This window comes from Lytechinus pictus, chromosome 3 (assembly GCF_037042905.1).
Source record: "Lytechinus pictus isolate F3 Inbred chromosome 3, Lp3.0, whole genome shotgun sequence".
Classification (NCBI taxonomy): Eukaryota; Metazoa; Echinodermata; class Echinoidea; order Temnopleuroida; family Toxopneustidae; genus Lytechinus; species Lytechinus pictus.
Window position 1 is genome coordinate 44,110,086 of NC_087247.1, and position 21,507 is coordinate 44,131,592.

The 21,507-nt window shown below is 35.1% G+C and overlaps 1 protein-coding gene across 1 annotated transcript in view; it reads right to left on the bottom strand.

Moving 5' to 3' along the window:
* LOC129256293 (homeobox protein Hox-A7-like) overlaps nt 1–21,505 on the bottom strand; it is a 53,271-nt gene extending 31,766 nt beyond the window's left edge. The window contains exon 1 of the mRNA XM_054894537.2: nt 20,811–21,505. Within this exon, the coding sequence (XP_054750512.2) occupies nt 20,811–21,363 (553 nt within the window). The 5' untranslated portion in view covers nt 21,364–21,505. The remainder of the gene's footprint in view (nt 1–20,810) is intronic.
* Between the last annotated feature and the right edge of the window lie 2 nt (nt 21,506–21,507).

Genomic DNA, 21,507 nt, shown 5'->3' on the forward strand with positions numbered 1-21,507 from the left:
GCATCAACATTATCAAAGATGAGCAAATTCAATTGGTGCGAAGAGCTATGTCAGTATACATGGTGGGTCAATGGTAGGGCGTCCGGCTCATGAAATTGTGAGGGGGGTGTGTAGCGGCAGATTGGTTCCACCGGCGGATACGGTATCCGCCGGCAGGTATCAGCGGCAGATATCTTTCATTACTCGGAACCATATCTGACGGGTTGAAGCGGTTTAATTTTCTTATTACTTATTTTCCTATTCAAATAGATAAATAATAATGGTAGGTCCAATATAATTTTGAAGGAAATGTACAAGGTGTGCATGCAGATCGAGAAACGATAGCAAGAACGATATCTGCCGAAAAGAAATTTGTTCTGAATCCGCCGGGGTACTGTTGGAACACGATCCGCCGGCAGATAGTGTTCCTAGAACCATATCTGCCTAGCACCGGATCCGCCGCTACAGAGGCAGTGGGTTCGATCCATGAACGAGTTATACCGAAGACTGCACTATTTAGATAACTGATTTAATAGTCAGTCATCATGACTTTGCTATGCACTGTTGGGTGCATCCATTAAATCACAAAGCACAAAGAGCCAAAATTCTACTGGAGAGATTATACGTCATACGTAAAAGCGATGAACTCAACATAATCAACGTATACAAGGTAAATAAAAAAGAATGAAAAAAAAGGCGTTTTGTCTCAGCCGTCTTAACTGGACACGGTTATAGGGAATTTTAATAGCATTTTTATCCTAGCAAATTCAGCACTTATGTGTTTTTACTCGTCGGTGCATGTTTGATGTTTTATCTCGAACGGCTTCAAAATAAGAATCATAGAGGTATTAACGATAATGCCTGTTGCGGTATTGATTAGTCAATAGAAATCAGACACTTTGACGAGTTTTTTGTTGACCTCTTGAAATATTGACACTATGATTATCATAGATGGGCATATTCCGTGTTTTGAGGTAATTCCTAATTTCTTAACAACCAATCATAAGTCTTAATCTTGTTATAGACTGGTCTATATATCGAGAGTTAAATTCATCAGCTGTAGTCAAAATGGTTCTTGATTATTTTCCTTTTGATGAATGCACGTTTACTCTAATATACATGTACAGCGCTTTGAAGTAAAATTCGGCCTAATTCGCAGAAGGTCAGACATGTCAGATAAGAAAAGCAAAACTCGCCTTTTCATAAACAATGTTATATATATATATATATATTGTGCTTGCTCTAGAGTGTGAAAAATGCTTTGTCATGCAACTTTATATTAAATCCTTAGCTGTATTTATTGGTATATTGTAGACCAAGGGGAAAACAAAAATTACTTTAAAACTCATGGACAATTATTTATTTTTCTCCCGAAAAAAAATCCACACTCTTATTATGAAAAAAATTAGGAAGATAGCAAATTGCCACAAATATGAAAAACACGCAACTCTTTCCTTTATTGTCAAATACAAGCCCCTTCCCAGAAATTTATCAGCGTCATCGCATTCACTCCAAACTATACCAGTGATACGCGTCTGGGCCTCAGTCTACGAGTAACACACAGTACATTATATATCGGTCTCTATTAGCAACGGGTGCTTCCTCTGATAACACAGGCATCCCCTTGATACAAGAGGCATCCCCAAAGCGCGCGAAATGATACACACCCATTGGCCTAATCGACGGGTAACACGATCTCGAAGAGATAAGCAACGTGTCCCATATCGTCGTTGGTCAGGTTGATGAGACGGACTGTGAGCTAGTGTCGGGGTAGGATGATGACAGACAGACTAATGATAAAATTAATTTGCTTGATGGATATGTAGGAGACAATCGATGGATTTATAAGAGCAAAAATCGCTCCTTAAGTGTTTGAATAGGTCAAGAACAGCTTTGCCCCCTTACACGACGTTTCAAACGTTTGTTTTCAACCCAAATATATCACTTGTTTCCCGAACACTCAAAATGTCTTTGATTAAAAAACAGTCTGAGTGTTTTCTATTGGAGACCAATCCAAGATAAGATTAAGAGTTTTAATCAATAAGATTTATTTCCCATTCTATGATATTTAGATTTTCAATGTAATTTTGGTTTGCTCCCTAATAGCACTCAAAACAGGTTCCACATTCATTAGATGCATGAATTGAGACATAAATAAGAAATTGGAAAAAATATCAATCCGACTTTATTTATTTGTTTGCCATATTTACATCTAATAAAATAGGCATTGAGATTGACGGATATGTAACAATGGCCCGGCAATCGATATCTATCGGCGTTCATCAGAACATGGATCTACTAACGTAACAATGAAACATAATTATGTTTATCAGATTAATCAACTATACGGCAAAGCTTGATAGGGTGAAAACGGATACAAATACTATTATATAACTTGTATCAACCCTAAAATAAAAATGATGCCGAAATAATAAAGGTGATGTTATATTCAATCAGGCTTTCATTTGTATACATACCATGCATACTGTATATAGGCCTACTCATAAATTCTTCCTAATGTACTTGTGCTAGAATATAAAATAAAACCCAGGAAGGGGAAACTACGATAAAATCTCCTCAATGGACATTTTCGGAAAAAAAGGGAAGGCGCACGAGGCTGCAAAAGACAGCTAATGGTGGGTATCGTATGATACATTTCAGACATTAATAATAATTTCATTTCACGTATGAGCAACCATGGAGGCCCAAGAGGGAATCGGGAGATGACCTACGCCGAAGACTCGGCGAAACATCTCGCTTACAATGCGCTAAATGATCAAAGAGTGATTGCTGGTATGTACGGAAGGAGATGGGAAAGATGTAGGCATGTTGCATAGGATTTGAAAATGAATTATAAAGGTTCAAAATTATGTGAGAAAAAAAAATCGGCGTTTATTTTTAATATTACAAAATTTATATAATGAATAAAATGCAGGACTCTATTAAACATTGTTTTCATTTATCACACACAATCTATATAAGATATTTGCATCAAATTGCATTGAATGCAAACCTGGTATAATATCATGGTATTAAACTAATGACATTTAAGGGCACAAAAGAAGATTATTAATGATAACAGGCGACTATATATCGGTATTATTTAACACAAATTAGAAAAAAAACGATATTATGATCGAGCAATTAGATTCAAACTGAACGGAATATAGCGTACATGAGATACCATAAATAACAATAAATATATCTGCTGTTATCACGGGTTGATGTCGTATAGGGATGATTCTTAGCCTATATCAAAATTGCAATGATTGGATGGTTGTTATACAATGAGATGAGCATAATTAATAATCATTATTTGCAGCTACCAATTTGATATTCAATCATTATGCTCATATCTAATGGAATAATATTCTCTCTTATTTCTTTGTTTGTACGGATGAGAGTCATCCAAAATACGACTGGAAAATGTGACAAGATGGGGGAAATACCACGAGGAAATTAGACCTAGAATCGGGGCAAGAATATAACCCCAGTCAGATGCAGCGCTTCAATGAAGCTGAACTATCAAGTATTCATACCCGCCGGGTAACCGCCTCAAGAACTATACGACCATGCATGGGGAGCAAAATAAGAACAAATTATTTAAAAAATTGTTCAGATGTGGAATTTTCTACAAAGAATTTTGATTGAAAGGGACTTTCTACGTGATAAATCAAATGAAATTTGTTAGCAGAAAGCGTTATCCCATCATTTAGCAAAAAAATATCGAATGATTGGAAATTATTTCTTTTGAATGACTTGTGACATGAAATATTAAGATTCTAAGAAACGATATTAACAAAGGTGTGTTCAAAGAATCTTACAGCTTTGCACTAAATTTCAAATTAAGTTGCCATGACACTGTCATCGACAAAGGAAAAACTAGTTAAATTTATTTCCTATTCACTAATTTATCAATTTACCTATCTGTTTATGTCATATATGCACAGGCAGAATGGGATCCAGGGGTCGAGGGACCCGCCCCCCCCCCCCCATTGGCGGAGCAAAAAAAAAAAGGGGGGGGGGGGAAAGAAAGAAAAAAAAAGGAGGGAAAGAAGAGGAGAAAAAAATAGGAGGAAGACAAGTAAATAAAACAAGATATAGCTCAACATATATAGCTCAATATGGAGCTTAGAATATCAAGTTTGGAAGTCAATAAATAAACTATATTTCAGCTCGGAAATCGAACTTTCATTACTTTGTTTGATTTTTCTATCTAAAAAAATTCCCTATTCAGGTCTGGTTGTCAAAATGTATCAGCTAGCGCTGCACGCTCGCATTTTGATTGGTGAGTTATGTATATCTCAATATTAATTCTATCAAAAACTACTTAAAGTCCCCATTTCATGACAGATTATCAGAAATTTCGGCTCGCGATTTGCGCTTGCATTAATTGTTAAAAATATATTAACTCATGCATCCTATTCATAATTACAAAAATGCTTGAAATGTCCAGTTTTCAGGCCATAATATTAACAGATTTCGCGCTCTCATTAGGCTTATTAGATTAATAAAAAATATATCAATATAATAATTAAATTGTTCCTTTTTCAGAATGGAATGTCGACAAGTTTCATCTCGCGGTTATATCATATGATGACATGAAGTCCTTAGAATGTCTCGGCCCTGTGTTAAAACTCAAAGTAATAATAATGAAAAATATCGGCTCTTTATGCAATCTATATCCACCTCACAATTTTCCTACAAAGTGCTTGAAATATAGAGCTTAAATTGACCCTTTACAGATCGGAATATTAAATATTTCAAGCTCGCGCTTCGCGCTCGCTTTATTGATTTTCATGATAAAAATGTATTTAGAATGCCCAGATTCTAGGTCTAAATCTGAAACAGGTGCGCACATGATTATTCAGATACGCAGCTTGTTTTCTATTCAAATCATTATCCAGACTCAGATCAGAATATCTAAAATTTTCTGCTCGCGCTTTGCGCTCACATTACCAATGTAGGAAGATCCCCAATTACTCATCCTTTTTCAAGATTTAAAAACATGAATAGAGTGTTTCGTTTTAGGTCTAAATCTCGAATTTTTCCGCTCGCGCTTCGCGCTCGCATCAATATGTTTAGTTATATACCTATCCTGTTAACGATTATAAAAAATTCTTTAGGTAGAAATGCCAAAATAAAAATCAGCTCGCCCTTCGCGCTCGCATTATTCAATTATAGAAAGATGTAGCGCATTCATGGTTAACTGCAAGCAGTCCGTAACCATGTTAACAGGTACCTTTCCGATCAGTTTAAAACGTATATAAAAAAATTCTGGTCGCGCTTCGCACTCGCAGTAATTATTTAGTTGCATACACATCTTGTTCAGGATTACAAACATTGCCCAAAATGTTTAAATTTTAGGACAAAATGCAAAAAAATAAAAATGCAAAAATTAGCTCGCGCTTCGCGCTGGCACTATTTAAGTACAGATTATAATATTATTATATATTTATGTTGATTTATAAGAATAAAGCGAAAAAATGACTTTTGGGTACTAAAAGAAAGAAATAAAAATCAACTTTGAGCGGCCGATCGAGGAAAATATGGCTGAAAAAAAATTCCCCCCCCCCCTATTGGCGAAGGCTAGATCATCCCCTGATATAAGTACTTATATTGAGTTTCTCATTCATTTATCATCTATATTAACCTACACATGTATATTTCAACATGTTAATAAACATTTTTTTTTTTTGGGGGGGGGGAATGGAATGAAAATTATGAGAACCCGATAACAAAGCAACAATGAAACCGTGACACTATCAAAAAAGCTTTGGAATTCAATCAACTTAATTCGCGTAACTTTATACAGAAAAACTCTATTTCCACTCCCGTGCAGCCTGATTTCATAAATATTAATTTATCAATTGATAAGTTATTCTTTTGTTAAATCTGTCAGACCTGAATATGGTTTGATTTCTAAATAATTGCCTCGGTTTTGAAACACATGCTTACATCAACAGTTTGTCAAAATTAGTATAAATAACAACAACAAAACATTTCCAACCAGTTCACTCTGAAAACAATTTTTTTTTAATTATTAGATTAGTAGTCAGCTAGGTAATAAGCTTTACAGAAATGACCGTCCTGGTCGAATTTGAGTAAATAGTATTCAAATATACCTTAAACAGTCATCATCCCGAGCTCCATCAAGTAATATTAACCAGTTTTATTTGAGAGATTATGGTGCTCTCTTAATATCTGACACAATGTTACTAAACATTGATAGACTGTGGTAGATAATTTTATCAAAGCACAAGTTCACATGGTAACCTAATATGGTAATCAAACTTTGATTGACCTTTTTGAAAATTATTTACCCATTAATAATTCATGGACCCCAAAAATGTTCACGATCAAGAAAAAAAAAGAGAAAAGGAAAGGGAAAATGGCGAAAATATAATACTAACTTACTTTCGAATATGATGTAAATTTTTATCACAAAATAAGATTTTTGTATTAAAATGGCCAAATATTTGCTCGTTCGTTTCGCTCTCTCATAGATTTTTATAATTTATGTCCCCTCCCGAAAAAATAGCTCATTACTCTTATTTACTGATACACATTAACACACAATTAACACGCATACATTAAGAGTTTGATCAAAATTGATTTACCTGGAAAGAATTAATCAATGTAAAGGTAAATTTTGTCCAACATCAATTGAATTGTTAGCAAGTATTGAATATTGTTAACATATATATATATATATATATATATATATATATATATATATATATATATATATATATATATATATATATAAAGATTTTCATAAACAAATATTGGTAGATTCATCTTGTCCTCGTCTGTGCATAGTTTACGCAGTTTTAGATTCTAACCAACGTAATTTATCATTTTTTTTAAAGAGAAAGTCAAAAAGGGGCCTAAGCTTTCGATCTTAGCAGAATCTTCGTCGGAGGCAAAATGATAAACATATAAAGTGGAACAACCATAATATAGACCACAAACAAGCTACAGCAACACTAGAAACAAGGAGACAAAAGGGGCATTAGTGAGTAGAGAAGACCAATCAGGTTAGTGAAGGGGATGAAAGAAAAGGAGTAGGCAGACACAAAGGGAAATTAGTGTAAGTAAGGCCAAGAGGGATTAAGATAATGAGGCAGGCAACATCAGACAGGATCTGGAACAAAACAGTGATAGAGGGATGAATAACAAGAGAATTAGTGAGAGGTGGGTCAAACAGGTTACAAAGAAAGGCATAATAAACTGGTGCATAAGAGTGGGGGAAAAAAGGAAAAGAATGGGGAACAACTGGTAATGTGCAAAAGACATATAAGTATACATGTATATGATAAAGCATTAAACAAACTAAGAGAATAAGGTAAGTGTAAATATGTATCTATAAGTGATATGTATATTAATACATCCAAAAAAAGAAATGTATATGAAAAAATATAAAAATATAAATACAAAGAGTAAGATTATAAGGAAATCGTTTGATCGAGTGACCTAATCAACTTTTCATCCTGTTCATACTGCGTATTATCACGAGCAAATTAATTACGCTTTTGACTACATGATAAAGATTTCTTTGATTTTTTTCTGGTAGTGATTTTTGTACTAACATTGATACTTTTTAAGTTACTGGCCGTGACTGTCTCATTTTTAGAACCACAAAATAGTATTTGTCAGTAAAACTTTACACAATATCAGGCTGCTATACCAAGTACCATGGAGTCGCATTATTATACATAAGGACAAAGATGCTCGGTAAAATGTGATTCGGCTTCTTCGGGTAAGATAGGAGAGATATCGGATTGACAGTAGAGAGGAGAGTTGGATATAAAAATAAATCCCCATCATGGGAAATAAATAAGAGAGAGAAATAGGAAAGAGAGCAAAAAGAAAGGTTAGAAGATGGGAGCGGACATAAAAAGACGAAAGAGAAATTCCATAGATTAAGAAATAATGTTAGGTAAAGAAAAAGAGAGCGAAAGGGAGAATGGGACAACTATATATGTAGAGAGAAAAGAGGGAGGTAAGATGAAAAAAAATATCCATTTGAAATCTTGAAAAAAATGAAGAAAAAAATCAGCAAGTCGAGTCCACGCATGGCGCCAAAATTGGAGACATCTTTCTCTTTATCTCCTCCCCCAGCTCGTGGACCCGATGAAGCCTGTGCATGTATTTAACATCCATTTTCATGCATCTCTGAGTTTCGTGTTTTTCGTCTGCCAAATCGCCGGCAAGGGAACAAACTCCTTCATTTGTATGGAAATTGAGACACTCCGCGCTTTAAACCAAGGCAAAAAAGAATGAAGGAACCGCACAAGAAACAAAGTCAAGAATAAAAAAATAGAAATATAAAAAAGAAAAGAAAATACGCATTCTCCATTTTCCCTTAGAAACTGTCTATTTAGTCATTTATTTGTAATATGGATGCATTCCTTTTCTGTTCATGATTTGAAAAAGGAATTGAGCTCCCAATAGACCTCAAATAAATCAAACTGTCAGAGATCAAAAAGTTACTCGAAGTGTACTCGATTACTGTCTTACGAATTAGTTGGTAAACCTTTTCCCCAAAAAATATAATGTTGTTGGTTTTTAGGCATACTGAACTTCATATATGTAGTAAACCCCTGTCATCATCCATAAAATGATAGCATGGTATTCTTACACTATTAAAATGGGGGAGCCATGATCTAGTGGTTATGAATCTCCCTTTTTTCAGTCTGAGGAACGTAAGTTCGATTCCAAGCCACGGTGTGTTTTTCTTCACCTTCACCAAGGAATTGACGCACATTGTGCTGCACTTACCCCATGTGAGGTAAAATGGTACCTGGCATGAATTTATTGAGAAAGCTAGGGTAATTATGATGCACAATACTGTAGAGGGCTTAAGGATTACTGATAAAGTAAGTGTTAAGCGTTATATATTAAGAAAGTATGATTATTAATGTAAAGAAAAATTATTTAAAGCGGTATGTCCAAAACGGTACAGCTGAAAACCCTGTTAACATTATTTGGACACTATATACAGATCAGTTCACCTCGTAGTGATTTCGTGGCTCGAGATTATAGAAAATACAATTTCTTGGAGAAAAACAAAAATAAAATATCTTAATGGACAAATATATTGATTATTTTTTCGCAATGTGTTTGTGTACTGGCAACAGAGGTCAGATCTAGCATCGTGATCATGTATACATTAAAAAAATGAATTGTGAATCATGGTGAGCAATGGGATACACAACATGTTTTGAAACGTTAATAATAAAAAAGAGCAAAACAAACGCACTATGAATAGAGAACATTAGATGTAAAATGTTATTGAACTTGTCGGGACGAGGTCGAGTCGATACAGTGAACCGGGATAGCCTGTGAGAACACGGGGTTCGAATCGGCGCTGGGGAATAAAGGAGAAGGGGTTAGGGAGATGGCCAGACGCTGGCTGCTCCTAACATCAAATGCACCGCTCTACACTCCATTCAGGAGCGCTTATGTTTTATGATACCTACGAACATCCAAACCAAAACAAACACCATTCCATCTCTATTTCCGTGCACTTGGCACGAATAGCCCGATCCTGACACATACAAAATGATAGATGGCATGTTTAGTGACCAAACTTAGTATATTTTGAGCAGGCCTGCTGCCACGGTATACGTGAGCGGAACGGCCAAGTTTGCCCGACGAGATGCTTTCCCTGGCGTATTCCCCCTATAACCCATTTCAATATACCTACTCGCCATCACATCCATGGTCCTTCTGCATTGCTCTCTCTCTTTTTCCATCCACCCTCTTTCTGTCCCTCTCTCCACCATTCCATCATGGAGATCATCTCCCCAATTCGCCTTCATTATTTTTTTAAGACCACCTTTTAAACCTGATCATTCCAAAACCACAAATTTCCCCATATCCATGCTTAAATGATTTTTACCCTTCTTCTCTGATTGTCATCATTCTTTCCTCTTTCTGTTTTTTTTTATTCATTCTTTTAGGTAAGAGGCGAAATCCATTGAACTCGATACTTTTCTTCACGGTAGTCCCCATCCCCATTTTTTCCATCCATCTCCTCCCCCCCCCCCCCATCTCTCCCTTTTTTTCATATCCGTGCGTCATTCCCTTTTCTAGCTATGAAAAAAAAAATCTATTTTATTTACTTCCCTTTCTTCTCTCTCTTTTCGCTCAACAATCGTTCTCTCTTGCAATCACACACCACTCCACACACCCGCCTCTAATTCAACACCCCTTCCCTTGATCCCCTTTCTCATTCTCACTTTCTTTGTGTGCAAGCGCGCGTGCGCGCTCGCCTGTGTGCAATTCTGCGAGGGAATATCTCCTTTATAAATAATGCAAAATTGGTAAATATGGCGAGACTTGTTTTCTAGTCGCGTCAATTCACGCGGCGCGTGCTAGAATAATAATTAGCAGTAGAAACGATAACAAGCGGGAATTAATTCGAGCCCATTTTTTGCTGATGGCATTTCATATCTCTCCCCCTCACTTCCTCTGACGGTTATGCTTGAGCTCCTGGTGGGATCTGGAGACTCCACGTCAAACGTAAGGGGAACTAGCAGGAGCCATTCAACAGAAAGAAAGGTACACTTTCCTATGAATTCTTAATCAATATGGTATCAAAATCCAAATGATATCTTCAGCGATGACTGTAGAACAAATGATGTCACTCTGCAACCACACATGGTGAAGTCACCCCTCCCGTTTCTCTCTTCTTTTTCACAAAGTACCATACTGAGAATTTAAAGGGGAAGTTCGCCCTGATGAAATGTTTTTTTGTTTGTAAAAAAAAATAGCAGAAAAAATAATGAAAAATATTGATCAAGGTTTGAGAAAAATCCATTAAAGATTAAGAAAGTTATTAGAATCTAAAGTTTTGGATTTGGGACGTCATAAACGAGGAGCTACCCCTTATATTATGTAGTACAAAACGCATGATTTTCATGACCTATTTTTGTTTTCTATTCATGATCGGGTGTGGAATTATTTGTCTATGGATATACAACATGTACAGTAAAAACCATTTTCAATTTTCTGAGAAAATTACATTTTATTGATTGTTTTACCATTCGCTATGTAGGAATGCTGCTCGCATATGACGTCACAAATCAAATAATTAAAATTCGAGTAACTTTTTAATATATTCTTTGATGGATTTTTCTGAAACCTTCGGTAATGGTTTTTATTTTTTTGCTATTTTCACAATAAACTTTTTGTCAGGTGAACTTCCCGGCCTTTAATCACTATATGCTGTGTGTGAAAATATAAGAATACTAATTTTCGACGAGCATTTTCGTAAATTATTACACTTAAGTATTCAAACAAATCTATAAAATGGGAGTGCCACCCTCAAACTGCAATAATGGTTATGCTGGGGCAACGGTGATATTAAAAACAAATAATATTTTATATTAATTTGTACCAAATGGAGAGATACGGGAATGTTTCCGAGATTTAGATAAGATTAGTTTATCCAGAATTTATTTCTTATTAAAACATAGTTTTGGCCTTTTCGATCAACATGGATTAAATGTAACAACAGTGTGTATGTTTGTTTTGTTCATGTAGTCTATCAATAAATTGAATAAAAAATATATAAACATATTCAACGCACTGTTTTTTAAATTGATCATGAATAACGAAAACATTTAAATCATGAAATCTCGATCCAATCTCTTGAATGAATGGGAAGCATTTTCATAGGATGACGCAAGCATCAAGGTTATTGGTCATGGTAAATTCATCATTTGCATGTGGATCTTGCACTTCTTCAACAATAAACAAAATAGCCAAGTCCAACCAAACAAAAGGTTGTATTGAATAACAGAAGGAAAATCGAACAAGCATGACCCCGAAAAACCCAAATAATCAAAATCGGATTAAAAAGAAATGTATGGTTATCTTGAATATTATACATATAGATTTTCCTTGTTTTATTGATCATGTATTAAGATGTATGGAACAAAACTTATTGTAAATGATTGTTGGAAATGGAAAAGAATAAAATGAAATGATATAAAAAGAAAGAAAGTTTGATTTCCATATAACAGTGATGCACATTCTCCTCAGTATGCAAATGAGAGGACCTAAGACTTCAAGTTTTTTGTATTTTATTACACGTGAAAATTAATGAAATCTTAATTATTTTTTTCATTATAATTATGAACAAAATTTGATTCCTCCTTGAACATGTGGGATTGCTATTGTTCTAAACTATTGTGAATCAATTAAGAAGTTCCTATTTGGCAATTATGCAAAAATTAGTTTGTATAATTCCTACAATGATTTTGTGAATGTGTGACATCTAATTTGAATGTAACCGTTTTGTGCAAAATAAGATATTTTTTGAAAAACCTTATTTCACATCCGACTTTGATGAAATATCAGCGTTATGTTTGTTTTATTTTTTTTCCTTTTAAATACATATTTTGTTTGGAATGCGATTCCCTTCAAAAATCATTGAAGCTTTGAAGTTTTTAACTTAATTCCATTTGCACTAGTCCAACATATTCTCGAAGCTATATCGCTATCGAGTATAAACTATCTGACTTGACAAGATTAACAACCGGTCTCTGCCGCCACTAATAACACAATTGGTCACTACTCATTACTCTTCACATTCATCAAATTATATTCCCTTTTGGCCAGTAGTAATGGAGAACATTATCTTTCACGGGGAATTCTAAGCTATGTGACACGGATGGGGGGGGGGTCATTTTTTAAGGGGGAGGGGCGCTATAAGCTCAACATGCATGGATAGTCAGAATATAAGAAGTAATTTTTGTTCATTATAACTGAGACATTCATGAATGTCTTCATTTGAATATTTTTGGTGATGTTTTTTTTTATTGATTTTCTTTATTCGTATACGTCATGGGTGGTAAGCAAACTAAAGAACCAATGATGCACACTAACTATTTCTTTTTATTACATTGCATGCAATATCAAATACTTGAATACTTCACTACGATGATGACAATCTTGAGTCCTTATATGGAAAATAAATTAAAAAAACATTATAATTTGATATGATTCGGCATAAATCATATGTATAATCAAATCTATAAAATGAAAAAGATGATTTTGAAGATACAATAATTACAACACAATATGATGAAGGTATGCCATCATCGACTTCAACATATACTGTTTATGATGTGCATATATGATTGCTTTGCCAAAATAAGCCACATTCACCCCAACAACACCCCCCCCCCCCCATTGGCGGCGGAGCAGAGGATTATCTTTTGTGTTTGCGTTTAGTTGCGTCCCCCCCAAACACAAAAGATAATCCTCTGCTCCGCCGCCAATGCCCCCCCCCCTCTCTCTCTCTCTCTCTTTCTCTCTTTCTTTCATTTTTTTTTATTCCAGAGGGGGGAAAACTGTTATTTTAATGACAAATACCAAATTTCAGGAAAAATCAACCATAGAAATTATAATTTTTTTTCGATATCGGATGTAAAACACGAAAGTGGCTTATCTTGCCAAAGCAATATGCACATCATAATCAATACTGGCGTAATTTCGCCACTCATTAATTAATGAGTGGCGAAATAACGCCAGTGGTTTCATGACGAAATCTAATATTTATGAAATAGTTAATTCATTACCCATAAGGAAATCAAATAATCAGTTATTTTATATTTAATAGAAAGTAGGCCTTTTCACCATATGTCGCAATATATCATTAAAAACAATTCGTCTTGTACAAGCATTTAGTTTTTATAGGTTACAGTTACAGTGACTGGTTATGATCAGGACGAAAAAGGGAACAACAATAATAATTGATATAATAAACAAAAGATATTTATAGTAACAGACTGCTTTTGTTTTCGGTTTAATAAATGAAATTACCCTTTTTAACTGCGTGTGATGAACAATGCATGGCAATATCACCTGATCATATTCAGTAAAATACATAAAAGGCCCCTTTCGATGGCATATTAACAATTTCATTTTATTTTGATTATGCATGTCAAGAAAAGGAAAGTTTTAAAATCGATATCTGGCTATCTTGATCCCCTATTATTTTGTTTTTGTTCTGTTTTTTCCTCAACTAAATATAAATGCTATATAACATCAACAGTATCTGCCAGTGTCTTAAGCATGTTAGGCAGCAACCCCGGGCCCATCGCCCTCTTGTTAAAAGTGGATTAGGCCTACTCCAGGGCATGGTAAGGACAATTTCAACATGTTCACTAGTAAAGACTGGCACGGACATACTGGAAAGCCACATTGCATCACGTTGTACCCTAGTCATGCTATTAGTACCGTCGTACAGGTCACAGTCGTTCATAGAAAACGAAATTTCTCTACTATTCCTTAGTTAGGAGATTAACTGGAAACAGGTGTCATTAGCTTCCAAAGGCTTGCCATTAATCATAAAAATATATATTAATTCCTCTGATTGTTGAAATACGTGCGATATATAACGTTTACATGGTTTATACGGCATGACTTTCATGCGTGTTGTGTTGAAGTGTAACGGTTAAAATCTTGAAGTATTGAGTAAATTTTAAAACCCGTTTTCTAAATTTTCATTGTCATTGTCATGGTTAGCCGACATACAATATTTCAATTGAGTGATTAATTGATGATTAATAATTCACTTTAGAAAAAATTAGCATGTTATAATGATAATGTCTAAATCCACCATCAAAGGTATATGGGCCAAACTGTCGTCAATACCTTTACACCTGACGCGAAAGAGCAGTGGGAATACGATATAAAATGATTTATTTAGTCAGTATACGCCTCATTAATATTCATAGACACGAAAAGTTAACTTGTATCGTAATTTTCGACCCATCGAACAGTTCGATTGGTGTGGCTCAATCAGTAAGCAAATCCTACAGACGAGTTCACGGACGCAAGTTTTAGTGTCGCTTAGATCGATTTATCAAAGATATTTTTTGAATTAAAAATTACGGCAAGACTCTGAAAAAAAATACAAGTCCAAGAATTGTAATCTGATTCAAAACCTCCAAAACAGCCTATTATGTCGTCGTTCCCACTGTCATCTCGCGTCGGGCGCACAAATAATGACATAACCAAAAAAAATAATCGCGTCCTGGCATGCATGAAGAGTGTTTCATCAACACTTGCATCCGACACTGGCAACTTTGGTTCTGATTGGCTGAAAAGCGCCGTTACTATGGCGACTGTCGGATAAAACAGACGATCGGATAAAATATCCGACAACTAATTTCATGAAACACTTCGCTGGATAGAGCCCAACTTTCCAAAGCGAAACCAGTGAGAAATTCTTTATCTTGTTCGTAAGAAAAAAAGGTTAAGATGTACCTAAAATTTCAATGTGGATTCAAATATTTCCGCCTCCCTCCTATTGAGGAAAGCTAAATCCGCCCCTGGAAGTAAAGGAAAGGATCATAGGTACGGGCCTAATAACGAACTAGAAAGGTCCACGTTTTAGAATTCAGAACCCCGCCGCAAAAAAATCGTGGCCACGGGCTTCGAAAATGCGACAATGCTCCCTAAACAAATTCTGAAAAATATCATTTTTTTTCTTTAATTTACCCGATGCATGTGGATCTTAAACTTACATATTGAGTAAAATTTTGGTTAAGTTTCATCCAATATTTTTTTGTAACAAACATCGCTACATGTTTTAAAGAATTTAACTAATCGTATTCCATCTAACACTGTTTGATTTAAACCATTTTTCTTGCGAACACGTTTGGCAACTTTTCCGACTTAATAATCATACATATATGACATTTACGATTGAATTAACGATTCTCGTAACCAAAACTTGGAATTTAAAGACCATTATTTGGATCTTCAACGGCAGACAACACAGAAATTTCTTTTATGATTCTTTGATTGGACTCATTGTAAAGGGATCGAGTCGAAAGTGACATTCTTGGGGGATTTTCTCATCTGTCAGTAACTCAGTTTATGAAACTTTACGAGAGTTGCTGCTATTACAACAGATGTTCTCTCAGAAGCCGAAAATTATTTTGTTTAAGTAAAATATGAAAACGTTGTAATAATTATTTTACCAACTTGTCGGAATACTTATAAGATTTTCAAATCGGATCCGCATCCTTGTCGTTGGGTGCAGGTATCAGAGGTGGCCGGATTTAGCGTCTTAAAAGAAGGGGGGCATCAACAGCAATAGGCACCATTTTAGAAAAAAAATCACCTCTAAAATAAAGAGTAAAAGCAAGGAAGAAACATAATTGTTTGGCATAGATACAGTATGTATGCAGACATCATGTACATGTAACGCTAATATTTGTGATTCTATCCGGAAGGATGAATAATGACAACAGCAAAAAAAAAATGCGTTTCAGTTCATATCGACTGTAATGTAATGAGGACTGACCGACCATTCACGAGGGCATGAAGCGAGCGAGTAAAAATAGTACTTACTGAAGCATATAGTGTTGTGAATAAATTCCTTATTTGATGAGAAGATTATGCAGCATCGCATAAGTGTGACCACCCTTGACACCTTTACATTTTTTTCTTATTTTATCATATTCATAGTAATTTTCATGATTAAGGGTAGAGGGTGCGATGACCCATCTGATACTACCCTTGTTTTGTTGCTTCACTTCACCGGAAATACCTTTTTATGAAGCCCTTTTTTTTTTTTTACTGATGAGAGATATAGATAATACTCCTATTTTATTTATTATTGACATGTCAGGCCGAAATGTATAAACGATGCACGTTGGAATATTAAAATAGAAAAGCGAGGCGGATGTCTAAATATAAGGGGAGAATGTATATTAAAAAAAAAGCATGATAAGATATGAAATCGATTAATGGTTAAACATTGGAATGGCCTTAAAATGTTTTATATAATCTATTTTTATCAAAAGGAAACAATTGCTTGAATGTTGCGGTGGAATTCGAACCCCCGACCTCGTGGTTCATAGTCTGGAGACAATTCCACTTACCCCCAACACCGTGACCCGAATGAGACATATGATTGGAGGGGCTCCTCCGGGTCACGGTCCGCCACCGCCTTTAACACATATTCAATTATAAGGTGAATGGATCACTGTGAGAGGACATGTTTATCAGTAGCCGGGAATAAAGCAGTGTTCAATTGAGCAATAAATAGGGGGAAAATATATTAAGGGCAATTATTGCAATCAAATAGGATTTTCATCTCAGCTTAACGGCAAATTAATTAGAATTTGAATGTTGCATCATATGGACAGGTGGTAGACATAAAAAACAGAGAATTTCGACGTTAGACCCGAAACTCAGCAGAAATCAAAGGTGGTACATATCGGATTATTAATTAACGTTGCTTTGCAGATAATCTTACCAGAATATAAAGAACACACTTCTAAACGACAGATTTATTGGTATTGGTAATGGTGCTCATCGATATGATTGGTTGACTGATTGATTGATTGATTGATTGAAAGGAATTTAGTTTAATTCAAATTTTCACAAATAAAATAACCAATCATGGAATGGAAATTAAAAGAAAGATACATTTAATATCACACCATCAAATGGATAATTTGCGCGAATAAAAAGAACATAAAGGGGCATCATCGCGCAAAGTTAAAAGTGCCACTAATCAGAACGTGAAATGGAATACTTTTGATAAAAAAGGACACTTTCGGTGTTGTGTAAAAACACGGGTGTTTTCCTGCCCCTCTTTGAATTCTCTGCCACGGTCCAATGATTGTGCTGGCGAAGAACAGCATATATCGCGCCATTTATCCTTAGATAGGAACTCAATAATGGTCTGTGCATTTCATGAGTAAAATAGTCCGGGTTTCTTTACTCACTATTTGATATATATAAGCTAATGAAATTCTTTCATTTGATTGACTCCGATAATTTTTTTTAGACTAAATATCTGACAGAATGCTGTATGAAACACTTCCCCGATCCACCAACGATAATGACCACGTGGCTACCTTTGGTGTACAAATATTTAAGAAAGGGTCCCTTGTTATATAAACTGGGTGTTGTGGCGTGCGCTTGTAATCCAAGCTGTGGGGAAGTTGCAAACTGATGCAGAGGTTCGAGGTTCGAGCCCTGGTCACGTCTTTCGGATGGTGACGTTAAAGGTCAGTCCCAGACGTAAATAATCATATCTGATTGATACACGTCTGACAAAACTCAAATACACACACACTTGTTATATAATAAGTTATAGGAAGAAATAAAAATAAAGATAGCAATCTCTCTCATATTTGGGTATTTATCTATATGGGATACAAAGATATGGATATTTTTAAGTAAATTTGTATTTAAATACTACACATCTTTTTTTAATATATCCCTATATTCACAATGAAAAAAAAAAAGAACAGTTGACCATGTTCACACAAATCAGATCAGGCTTCTTTAAATGGTATATTTCTTTTTTGTTAATAACTATATTTCATACACAAATATGCTGTAAACTTAAGATTTATGAAAGTGTTACTACATTTATTCGAGAATAACCAAAAAACGAAACCCAGTGATTATATTTCTATTTCTTTGCATATGTTATTTTTAAAATGTAATTTTGTTATTAAAGGGAAATTCAAAAATAATAAATATTGATACCGCTTAGTCAATCAATAATTTATCAACCAATTATTAATCGGTAAATGTACGGATTTGGTAAAGGGCATAGACGAAGCAATAAACATCAATGAAATTTTACAGTATAAATATAATCTGAAGAATACAAATAGGAATATAAGAACCGAAATATTTGAAAAGACATTGGAGTATGCTCTATTTACCCTACTCTTGGCAAATCGTTTGAACGTAGTTGTCTTCTTTTTTTTATATAAAGAAAATATGAATGATGTCACCACAGATCTATTCAAGATAGTCTAAGCAATCCTGCACCGCAATCAATAAATCTAATTGTTTGATTGTATTTACCAAATATGCATTACCATGATTACAACAGTGACGTAATGAGACAAACTTACTAAGGTGTTGAGTTTTGCATCTAGTGCATTGTTTTGACAAATTTGCGAGCGACCAAAGCGAGTGGGCCGAAGATCGAACATTTTGAATTAATTTATCAATTTTGACAAGAAATTAGACGAGATTCTATAACAATTTTCGCGTAGGAAATGTAATATCATGCATGGTTTAGACCCCCCCCCCCCCATGTTCTGATGTAGGGGGCGGCAGCACCCAAACTCCTATCAGTACACCCATGATTAGATAAAGAAAAACGTTGAAAATGCACCATAAAAATTATAACATCCAAAAAAGAATTAATGCACGCTGGGAATGCTCTTCTGCCATAAATGAATGGATGTTGATTTATTGTGTGGTAATAATCTTAAGTGACACCTCACCACATCCCAATTCAACGTCAGAATATTCAATACGTAACGCCAGATGAGTAAGAATCTTAACACACATTATAACTTATTACGTGGTCTCTTCGGCTTGAAACACATTGAAATAAAACAAAAGAGAGTTGCTAATGAGTTGTCTGTATACATGGTGTGTCATTGTTGTGTAGTAGGCCTATAAATTTAAAGGCGAAGTATTCTGAATTTAAAGTCATCTACTTCGATGTACATAGTTTCAAATGTTGGTCTTGATTCGTGCACTTAGCAACTTCAAACACTTTGTTTAGTTTTCTTTTTTGTTCTTTTTCCTCTTTTTCTTCATCTTCTTTTCTTGCTCTTTTTTCGTTTAAATCTATATATTATGAGTTCCACCTAGAAATTGTCCTTTCTTCTAACAATACATATTGTTTATGACTCGCCTTTGTTTAGATGGATTGGCTGAAATACTGTGTTAACTTGTGGTTACAGATGCAATTAAACTTATACTTTGCATCGTTCATGGTTCCAAGTGAAAATACATATTTTCTGTTTTCAAAATGAATTTAAAAACTACGCATCGAATGTGTGATGAGTGTTCATCTTTTTGTATCGTTCAAATCTTATTGCTGCATACTGCAATACTTTTTTCCGATTATCGAGCATTAAGAAATGTAAAAATAATAATTAATAAAACTCAGGTAAGATATTTGGTCCTTGTAATAAATGTATAAAGTTTGTACGTAGTCATTAATCATAATTTCAATTTAGTTGTAATTCAATGTGTTTAAAACACAAAAACAAAACCTTTTAATGCATTTCAACTATTATATTGACACCCCCTGAATTTCGTTGTCATAATCATAACGTAAAACGAAAACAAAGAGTGGTAAAGCCTTCAATTTGTTATGAAGTTACAAAAGCCAATGGTAGTGGCCTGTCAGCTCATCTATTTTTACTTTGAAGAGAGAGGAAAATCAGAAAAAAAAAAAATAAGCATGATAAATGAATACTATATATTGTTTCAGAACTTTTGATATATCATATCAATATTTCAAAAAATACGAAGAACTGGTCGACCCGTGCTCTATGTCTTATTCTGCCAAGGAACATTTTTATTATAATGATTGGTTTCTAGTGTTTAAAAGGGAGGGAGTTGCACCGTCATACTTTCCTCATAGTTAGGTCCATTTAAAGCTTTATATTGCATTTGGAAAGGTGTTGCTTCACATTCCTACAAAAGAGGCAAGGTTTTATTTCTATCTCACGATAATTATTGACAGTGCCCAGTCTATAGCCATTTATCATCATAACATGTTTTTTCCCATAAAGTGTGTAAAACAACGGATACATTCCTTGATGAAACATTAACATTAGCAGATTAGATTCCAGAATTGTGGTCAACGAATTGTAATGCCCCCTATACTTTGTTCGAGACTAAAGTGCTCCAAGAATGGTTTCCAAACTTAATTGGCATCATAATGAAACGGCACTGAGTGTATCTCTATCATCACCCATGGCAACACCATACTAGATAATTTAGAAAGGTAATGATTTCCTCACCGGAAGTTGGACTGATACTTTTCATCCAAGGGTAGAAAGCCATCTTCTCTCCATCTTGTTCCTTACTACATCTCACTGCTGATATATCTCGAATCTCCCTGTCTGCAGAAGCATCTAGATCTTGCTTTTGAAAGTCTGTTGCCTTGAAAGCGAGGTATGAGGAGCCGAGATCGTTTTGTTTGCACGGATCGAAGAGCGTTGACGAGTACGGGGTGACGACGGGGTGTTGACCGCTCGATGATGCCGAGGACGAACCGAGACTGCAGGAGCTATATGACTTCCCAGGTTGGGGTGGGTAGGAGTCCGAGGTGTGGTGAGGGTAAAACTGATGAGGCATGAAAAATGGGAAAGTACTGTCGAGGTTGCTTTGAGGAAAATGTTGTGAATTTTGATGGTGGCCCGATGATGTGGTGAGTTCATTGAGCGGGGTAAGGATGGGCGAGGCATCGACGGGAGCTCGGCTCACCGCGGCGTTGGCGATCCAGCTTTCGCCGGTCGCTCGACTATTCATTCCCACTGTTTGGTGGTGGTAGTCCGCGTAATACACGCTCATGCTTTAGATTGTTATATCACTCACTATTTTTAAAAACCTCTGTTATTTCCCGCGTTGAAGCTGCAGCCCTGCGGGTGATTGAGCCCCAAAGTCACCGTTTAATACTGTGATATCAGTACGACATCCATGGATTATGTCCATATC